General features: G+C 46.8%; 1 protein-coding gene across 1 annotated transcript; it reads left to right on the forward strand.

The window, feature by feature from the left end:
* Window positions 1–1066: 1066 nt before the first annotated feature.
* Window positions 1067–8756, forward strand: LOC118653413 (nuclear RNA export factor 2-like). The gene is made up of 19 exons (XM_036304135.1): window positions 1067–1076; window positions 1129–1315; window positions 1535–1685; window positions 2494–2577; window positions 2689–2793; window positions 2908–2988; window positions 3105–3174; window positions 3317–3405; window positions 3521–3628; window positions 3803–3912; window positions 5722–5758; window positions 6413–6481; window positions 6561–6616; window positions 6757–6864; window positions 6989–7044; window positions 7149–7288; window positions 7379–7421; window positions 7968–8040; window positions 8585–8756. Exons 1-19 carry the CDS (start codon window positions 1067–1069, stop codon window positions 8754–8756), a joined length of 1749 nt encoding a protein of 582 aa, XP_036160028.1.
* Window positions 8757–9726: the final 970 nt, after the last annotated feature.

The raw sequence follows: 9726 nt of genomic DNA on the forward strand, positions 1-9726 counted from the left end.
TACGTTGCTTGCGGGCACATCCCCAGTAGGAGATGTGCAGGAGGCAGCTGATCGGTGTTTCTCTCTCATCGATGTTTCTAACTCTCTATCTCTCTCCCTTCCTCCCTGTAAAAAACCAATAAAATATTTTTTTTTAAAAAAAGGAGCAATCCATCAGGGAAACATAATGGACCTAAAAATGAATGCACCAAACAACAGGGTCAAAAAGTATATGACGCAAAAACTGATGGGGCTGAAAGGAGAAATAGCCAAGTCCATAATGATAGTTGGGCTTCAAAACCCCCCTCTCAGCAAGTGATAGAACTGTTAGAAAATCAGCATATAGATCTTAGTAACACAATGAACTAACAGGATCTATGTGACAAATAGAACACTTCTCCTAACAGCAGCAGAGTACAGTATTTTTCAAGTGTCTATATAATATTCAACAAGACAGGCCATCTCCTGTGCCATCAAAGAAAACCCCCACAAGTTTAAAAAGAATTGAAATTACACAGAGCATGTTCTCTGACCATAGAGGGAGCAAATTAGAGATCAATAACCAGTTTGTCGTTCAGACCCTTGTTACAGAAAAGCTGAGATTGGAAGAGCTGTCTCCTGAACTCAAAGACATTTAAGACTGGGCAAAGAGAAAGCTCACCCTGGGTATTTCAAATAGAATATTGTTGGGGGCAAGGCACAATGGAGGAGGACAGTTTAGGAGGCTGGCCCCTTGGTTCCACCTGATATTAAAGCTTGTACTACACTGGCAAAGGAAGCACAGCTTTCCTGATGTATGGCTGGTGTCCAGTCTAACCCATGAATGTATACACCTCTGTTCTTTATAAATCCTGCTCCATTTTTTAAAAAGTTTCAACAGTTACCTCCTTTTCCTCCCCTATCTCCTTCTTTCCTTGCTCTTGCTCCTCCTTCCTCATTCTGAACCATTTCTCCTCTGATAGCACCATCTGTCAGATAAGGCTCTCCTATCTGGACGGGCAGAGGTGTTTCCTATCTGAGGTTTGTGGGATTGCTCTCTTAGGGCAGGTTGGCACTTAGTTGCCCTGTCATGGTGTTAGCCTAAGACATGGTACATGGTAAGTGGGCACAAATATGTCTCCAAAGTTGTATTTTTGTTCCTTCTTTCAGAAGTCAATGATGATGGTAGTTGGGCTTCACTTCAAGGAAGTGAGAAAGGTTGGAGTTCTTTGCTTGGCAATTTTGGAAACAGGACCGGTCCTTATCAATATGGTGGATATGAGCTTCAGCCTCCAAACCTCCTGAAGGATGATGGAAACGTGGAGATAAGGAAAGTCCAGAGGTACCAAAACAGACAGTAAGTGACCAGGCAGCCTGGTTTGCATGTAGCATCCCATAGGACTATGCAACTATTTCACTGTCCATGGTTTTCCTTTTCTTCTCTCTTTGGAAACTGAAGAATGTTAGAAGTGAAATCACGGTTGAGCAATCCTAATTGTAGTCCTGGTGCCAGAGATGAAGGATGCATAGAAGAATTTCTTAGCATTCATGGCCACCCTTTTCTTCCCCCCAGCAGCACTCCCTATAGAAGAGGACAGGACAGGAGGAGAGTGCAATGGTATAAAAAAGACTGTCTGCGTGTTACTCTCTGCAGTAATGAAACACATCTCAGAAGTGAAATGGAGAACATACAAGATCAAACCCTGGGGAGTTGGTTCAAGGTCACAGTGAGTGTCCTGAAAAAAATGTATGACATGTGCAGAAGAGAAAGGTCAGGTGGACTGTGTTGGTCTCACGTAGAGACGCTCGGTACTTTTCTGGGAACAGTTTACAATTTGTCCTTTTTATTACTTAACCATTTAAGGGCAAACTCAGAGAAGCAATATAAGGAAACAGGCTGACTATATGATAAACAGAGAGGGCTGTCTAAAAGGAAAGGTGGAATTACTGTCAAGGAAATGGAGTAAGTCCACACTAGATATCTCAGTTTGACTCAAGCTGGATATGGGAGATGGGGGCTCGAGTCTCTGGAAAACTTCTCAGAAGGGCAAGCAGTGTCCTAGACAGGATCTCCTGGAACTTTATAAAAGGAAGAAAATGTCTAACACCTTAAGTTGTTTATGGGGAGGAGAGCTTCAAATGGAGAGATAATAGCCCAGCCCATGTGCTCAGTGGTTGAGCATCGACCTCTGAACCAAGAAGTCGTGGTTTGATTTGCATCAGGGCACATGCCTCAGTTGTGGGCTCGGTCCCCAATGTGGGGCATGCAGGAGGCAGCCAGTCAGTGATTCTCATCATTAGTGTTTCTGTCTCTCTCTCCCTTTCTCTCAGAAATCAATAAAAGTATACTTTAAAAAATAAATGGAGACATAATGGATTTAAGAACTCCATATTTTGCACAAGAAATCATGCCAGGGCCCCCTCTTTAAAAGCCTTAAAGCTCAGTAGAAGGTAGGAAAAAAACACTGTGTTGGGTCTGTTCTCCAGCCTTCTTTCATGTTGTTCCTTTTGTCTCCATTCCCTTTTCACCCTTAGGTTGCCTATGGAAGAAAGTATGACAGGACATGGCTAATGGATTCAATCCAGAGCCATTGCAGTGTCCCCTTCACTCCAGTGGATGTAAGAGAGGATGGTGAAGCCAGATGAGGGGGACACAGCATAGGGGGAGAAACCTGGTTCAGCTAGGGCCTTTGGCTTCTAACACTATGGTTGTTGCTTCAATCCCTATAGTTTCACCATGTGCAAAACAAGGCCCGGTTCTTTGTCCAGGATGCTCAGGCTGCCTCTGCATTGAAGGATGTCAGCAACAAGATTTATGATGAGGAGAACCAAAAGGTATGTGTCAAGGTCTTTATCTGTCCTTAGTCCCTGTGCAAGAGGACAGGCAGAGCTGGTCACTTTCTGTAGGACAAGGATTTGTGGCGCTAACCAATCCTCTTCTTCCTGCAGATAGCTATCTTTGTCAGTACTTCTGCTGTACCCTTCTCTGTGCGGGATAAATTGGAGCCAGAAATAATGGAACAGCTAAAGGTAATGCAGACTCAACGGTACATGTTTGCCCTCAGATCCTCCCCTGTTCCTCCTCCAGCCCCGATTTCCCTATCACCATCACAGCCTCAGAGTTCTCTCTCCATCTCCCTCTGTAGCTGACCATGTACAAACGATATGATGCCTCTCAGAAAGCTCTTGATCTCCAGTTGCTCCGCTATGACCCAGGTATGTCTGACAGCAGTAATTCTAGGGCACTTAAGGGCAGAGGGTTCTGCCGGGGAGGAAGACTTAGGGATGGTAACAAGGAGGTTTTGGTGCTGGCCCTGGACCTCTCTCAGCCTTATTTCCTACTCTTGGTTTCCTGAAGATTTGGTGAGATGTGATGTTGATATAATCCTGAATAGAAGAAACTGCATGGCTGCCACTCTGCAGATCATTGAAAAGGATTTCCCTGAGGTGAGGCCTTAGACCCAGTGCTGGTGTTATGGTAGGGGGTGGAACAGATGGGACAGACGGCAGATTTGTCTCCGAGGTCCTAGATGGTAAGCATCACTCTAATTCTTCCCCAAAGCTGTTGTCCCTGAGCTTGTACAACAACAGACTGTGCCAGCTGGATGGCCTGTCTGATATTATACAGATGGCACCCACAGTCAAGATCCTGAACCTTTCCAAAAATGAGGTGAGAAGAGGAACAGATCAAAGTTGGGTTGAGAGTAGGTGATAGTGGTTATCAGAGTGATAACAAGAGGTAAGGGAAGGTACCTGTGGGGAAGGGAGTGGGCTGTGGGTTCAGGGGCTGGGATGTCCCTTTTCCCTTGAACTATTTTTCAGTCCCCCCCCCCATATTTCTCAGCTTAACTCTACCTGGGAGTTGTGCAAAATCAAAGGCCTGAAACTGGAAGAGCTGTGGCTGGAAGATAACCCTTTGTGCGGCACCTTTCTAGACCAGTCTGCTTATATAAGGTCAGTGTGAGCCCCTCTCATCATTCCTGGGGTCCTTTGACTCTTGGGAGCATAAAGTACCTCTGACAGTGCCATGTCACAGATGGTGGAAGCCCTGGTTCTCTGGTAGGAGTAGAAGCCCTACCTTCTCTTCTCTGTATCCCTCACCTGTGCTTAGAGGTCTTCTACCCTTCCTCTGACCTGCTCACTGGTTCTCATGGTCTGGGGTCTGGCTCCTGACTCTGCATCTAGGTTTCTCTAGCAAGCCCACCAAGAATGTGCTCCAGGATACAGGGCTGCCCACTCACCAGGTCTAGGAGTGTTGAGCCCCCAGGCAGATATTGCTGATCTGGGGTGAGAAACATCCTCTACCATAGGCACATGTGAGACAGTCTTTCCTGCTTCTGAGAGGATACAGAGTATCCCTAACTATTTGGGGAAGAACTTTCTTTCCCTTGCATGTCAAGGTTCTCCACTAGAATCCCAGGTGAATGTGGGGACTTTCCTGCCCCATGCTAAAGGCCCAGGCCTCAGGTGGCTGTCATCATGACATGCATTCCTTTAGTACAATATCAAGGAGGGGCCATCCTTGGTAGACGTCAGGGTTTCCTGAATTAGGGGCCATAAGTGAGCCACACGCAGTGAGCAGAGGGCCTCTTGTAGCAATGGAAGGCAGAGGGAAGAGGGGATTGAGGAGACAGAAGGACAGCCCTGTCAGTGTCACTGGCCCTCCCTCAACATATCACATCACCTGTCTGGTCCTTCAGAGGACCCCTGAGTAACCTTAAGCAGGTAGGATTCCTCAAAAAAGGAACCAACTAAGACAGACATAGGTACACAGGGACCATGAGGAGGGTAGGTGGTAACTATAAGAGAGGGCCACAGACCCTTGACCCTGTGCTCAACTGGGGACTGATCCTTACTCCTTCTGGGGAAGGTCTCCTGATCCCATGGGTGGTGCGTTTCCCATGCCCAGTTCAGGTTGACAGGTGACAAAGGCTTAACCAACATCCCATGGCCCTGAGGCCAACAGGTGCATGTTTTCCATTCCTACCTGGAGACCCAGGGACATCCAGGGGCAGATGAAGGAAAGGACTGCCGCAGAGGAACCATGTCCCCTCTCTTCTCTCTTCTTTCCTGGTCCCACCTCCGCTGCCAGGGCAGAGTTTCTTTCTCTTCCCTTTACTTTTCTTTTTCTGTCTCCTTTGTCTCTATTCTTCTGTTTCTTTCCAATCTCCGCTCCTATCTTCACTCTCCTTCTGTCTTCATCTCCTTCCTTTTCCCTCCCTCACTTCCCTCCCTACCCCAGAGTCCTGGGCCTTCTTTGGGGCATGTCTTGTTCCTGGCAGATACTGGACCCCCAGTGAGGTAGCAGAAACTTGAGCCCCCATCACTTTGCCTCTTCTCTCTGGAGCCATCAGTGGTGGCCTAGAGGAAGGGAAAGGAGGCAGGGAGGGGGAAGAAGCCCTGGAGCCTGGGATCCAAATGCTGTGTCTTGTGGCACTGGAGAAGGAGTAACCAGGAAAATAGAGAGGGAGAAAGAGAGAGAGGGAAAAGGTGAGGAAGGGAAGAAGTAAGAGCAGTAATATGAATATGAAGGTGTGGAGAGAGATGAAGAGACTGTGTGTTTCAGAGATTCCATATGGTATATGGTTAGTGCTCAACAGGGAAGTGGTCCGAGAAGCTTTGAAATTAGAGACTGATGAGAGCAAAGGGAGTTGCTGGGTAGGCAGAACACCTGTCTCTGTTCATGCCATCAGTGTTTTTAGTAAATGGAAGCATTCTAACCCAAACTATCAATCACTTCTTTCTATTTTTGGATTTGGACAGCGCCATCAGGAAATGTTTCCCCAACTTGTTACGCTTGGTAAGTGCCTACATTCATCATTTCTCTTGCTATTAATGATCTCCACACCTTCCCTCAAGCCCTTTCTATCTTCTCTGTATTACATGTTTGCACCAGACCATTACCACTTGGGGGACATAGACTTTTGAAAAATACATGAATATGATCTCTGTGAAAATGTATATACACAGAGAGAGGGAAGGAGAGTCAGTAAAAGAAAGGAGGGAGGGAAAGAAAGAGAAACAGCACACAAAAACACACATACACAAGTTGCATAAAACAATAGAGACTTCCAGGACGTTATGATGCAGACACCCATTGGAATTTTGCCCATAGCTCTTTCACTCTTTTAAAAATATATTATTATTGTTCTCAGAGAGGAAAGGAGAGGAAGAGAGAGATAGAACCATCAGTGATGAGAGAGAATCATTGATCGCTGCCTCCTGCACACCCCACACTGGGGATCAAGCTGGAAACCGGGCATATGCACCGAACAAGAATCGAACTGTGACCACCTGGTTCGTAGGTTGACTCTCAACCACTGAGCCATGCCAGCTGGGCAGGTTCTTTCACTCTTGACCTCCAACCTTCACCGTCTCCTGGCCACATCCTTTCTTTTAATCACCCAAGACCACCTCCCTGGTCTGTACTGCTAACTTATCTTCCCTTCTCCAGGATGGACATGATTTATATCCACCAATTGACGTTGACATTGACAGCCACTACTTAGTAAAGCCCTTAAAGGTGAGAAAAAAGATCAAAATTTGGGCTATTGTAAGGGAGGCTTTATCAGCCACATGGTCTCAAATATCTTTGATTCCAGGAAAGCTATAATGGATCTGATGGTCTGAAGAATCAAGTCCTGCATTTTCTGCATCAGTAAGTACCCCGGAAACCACCAGGAATGTGGAGGGCTAGGACAGTCCTGTCCACTCAAGCACAGGTTTTCCCTAAGAATTTTCAAATCACCCTTGAGGTCCAGTCCATAGAGGTAGACTGTCTTCATTGTCCCCTCACAGATATTACTTGATCTATGACTTTGGAGACAGATGGAGTCTCCTCAGTGCTTATCACGATGAGGCCTGCTTCTCTCTGACTATTCCCTACATTCCAGACAACCCAGCCCCGTGAGTATCAAAGCTCAAACTCTTTTTCTGGGGCGGGGGGGTGTCTCCCCAGCAGAAACCAGTCTGCTCATGGAAACACCCCTACTGGCCAGATCTCCACATCCTATTCTTCTTTTTCTCCTAGAAGCCGCTTATTTGAGTACCTCAGGGATAATGAGTATATGAACTTCCAGAACCCCAGTGCGTGTGGGATGGGGAAGATTGGGCAGGGAAAGGGGGCATGAAGGGTCAGTCATAGGCTCCAGGGAGTGGCAACCCTGACCTCTGCTGTCCTTTCCTCACAGACCTGCGTTTTCAGCTGCTGAGACATACAAAATATGACATTGTGAGCACCCTCTGTGTGTTGCCCAAAACTCAGCATGACCTCAACTCCTTTATTGTGCACATATGGTTCCAGTCGGAGAGCATCCTCTTCCTCCCCCAGGTAGGCCCAGAAAGACACAGGTGGGTGACAGGTGTAGATCAAGCATGTCAAACTCGCGGCTGGCTGAGCAACTGCACTCCTCCCTTTCAGGAAAGCCTGTTCTTCTTTCGTGTCCATGGGGTATTCAAGGAAGGTGAGTGTGTGGAATGTCCTCCCCAGATGCCCCACTGATACCTCCCCCTGGCTGGACTCCCTCTCAGAACTCTCCCAGCTTCCCAGATCCCTTCCCTTTTATTACTGTCTTGTGTGTGTTTGGCCTCCAGTCTGTCCCCAAACCATTCTGGTCTGACCTGTGTCCATGTCTGTCAGCCCCATACAGCTGGGGCTTTGGGTACACAGGTGTGGGGTTTGATGGCTGTCATTCCAGATCCTGATTGTGAGAACATGGGCCTTTTACCTAACCAAATGCAGCTAATAATACTCACCTCTTGGGTAGCTGCAAAAAATGAATCAAATGAGCTTGTGAAACAGTTGTTCCATGGTCTCCCATATAGTCGGGTCTTTGTCAATGGGAACAGATTGCTCCTGTTGTTGCCATCCCCATTCCAGATGCCCAGACTCCCAGTGAATAGTTGTCCCCTTGGACATGAGTATGGAGTCCTATGCTGACTGGGGAACACTGTCTGAGAGTGTAAAGTATTGGCGACTCCAAGGTGGGTGTTGATGTTTGTTGTTGAAGGGGAAGGACAGTCTCAGGATTCTGTGTGTGCCTTCACCCGGACCTGCATTGCTACCCCTGCTAACAATTCCAGGTGAGTACTGTGCTCTGGGTGGGAACATGAAGCCCAACCTGGGCTCAGGGCTGTGGGAGTGTGGCAGTACATGACCTTGGGGCTTTCTCAGTATTGTGGAAAGCTAAAAGGTATATCTAAGGAACAGTCCTCCATGGGGGTCAAGAGTATGAGCTCTGGAGTTAGAACACTGAAAATGTTTCAGGTTTCTTTCAGGTTCTGTTCATGACCCCAAAACTCACTAGACTTATTTCTTAGTGAAATTGCATTACCTCTCTCTGACACTGTCTTCCTCTGAAAATGGGATTAGACTACCCTCTCCCTTGAGCTATTATATAGAGTAAATGCAATGGGGTTAGGGGTACAAATCTAGTGAAGCTTGTTGACAATCTCTCCAAGGGTAGGTTCAGTGGGAGTGGCAGAGCTACCAGGCAACGTATCTGGGGAGCAGATACAGGGGGGTATGGGAGGAATCTGGTTGCTGAGTGGTAGTGGAAGCAGGATCATTGTTGAGGGTGTGGGATTGTCTGTCCATCAGTTGTCTAAAAGTCCATTTTTCCTCCAGCCTATGTATCATAAATGATGAATTGTTGGTGGGGGATGCCACCCCCAACAAGACTCAGAATGCATTTCCCACCCAAGTGCCCATACCTTCCTTCAGTACTGGGCCCACCCTCTCTCAGGAGCAGCAAAAAATGGAACAAGTCTCCTCCACCCCATCTGGGATGAGCTTCTAGTAGTCTCAGAAGTGAGTGATGGGTGTTCATGGGGATAGGAGGGAGCTGGGAGGATTGCATAGTGGGAACTTAACAGTAATTATTTTAGATCTTTCCTTTTTTTAAACAAAAGTTCACATGTGAAAAAACCTTAATTTTATGCTAGTACATTGCAATATTTAGTAAAACCCAGTTTTCCTACTGTATACACTGTTTTGATATTTTTTTATTAGCACCAATGTAGTTTCCTTTAAGTATATGTTAAGCTACCAAAGATCTATATATTAAGCAGTTGAATTCCAGTAGTCCATAAGCTATTATCTATAATAATAAAAGTGTAATATGCTAATTAGACCGGATGTCCTTCCGAACAAAGCCACGGCTGCAAGGGAAGCCTGGGACCCAGGTACCTGCCTGTGGCTGAAGGGAAGCTGAGGTCCCAGGAGCCAGAGAGAAGCTGGTGCTGGCACCTGGGGGAAAGAAGGCCTACTCTTGCATGAATTTCGTGCATTGGGCCTCTAGTCCTATATAATAAAAGGCTAATATGCAAATTATCCCCTCGGGAGTTCAACTGACTGGGAATTTGACCTCTTGTTATGACATACATTGACCACCAGGGGGTGGCGCAAAAAGAAGGAAGGCCCGGGCCAGCCTTCGGCAGCGGGGGGAAGGCAGGCCCCAATAGGCCCTGATTGTCAGCCAGGCCTAGGGACCCTACCTCTGCACGAATTTCATGCACCTGGCCTCCAGTTGATAATTATTTGTCTTTTCACTGCCTTTTCAGCATTACATGAGTGCCACCTAGTCTTTCTGGTGCATACATTTGGTAAATTTGGAGGCTTCTTTCTGTGGCAAGATATAGCAGTGACATTGTGAGGTCAAAGTGTCTCCACTTGGTCCTAAGGGAGGTCATCTGTCCTCCCCCACCATCAGCTCTTTTAGTACAATGATGAGATGACACCCAAACTTAAAGTTCTTTCCTCATTAAAAA

The sequence above is a fragment of the Myotis myotis genome, unplaced genomic scaffold, assembly GCF_014108235.1.
Source record: "Myotis myotis isolate mMyoMyo1 unplaced genomic scaffold, mMyoMyo1.p scaffold_m19_p_4, whole genome shotgun sequence".
NCBI classification, from domain to species: Eukaryota; Metazoa; Chordata; class Mammalia; order Chiroptera; family Vespertilionidae; genus Myotis; species Myotis myotis.

Coding starts and splice junctions, on each gene's coding strand:
- LOC118653413 (XM_036304135.1), top strand. Junction 2,578..2,688: donor TCCCCTTCACTCCAGTGGAT/GTAAGAGAGGAT, acceptor CAATCCCTATAG/TTTCACCATGTGCAAAACAA. Junction 5,759..6,412: donor TCCCCAACTTGTTACGCTTG/GTAAGTGCCTAC, acceptor TCCCTTCTCCAG/GATGGACATGATTTATATCC.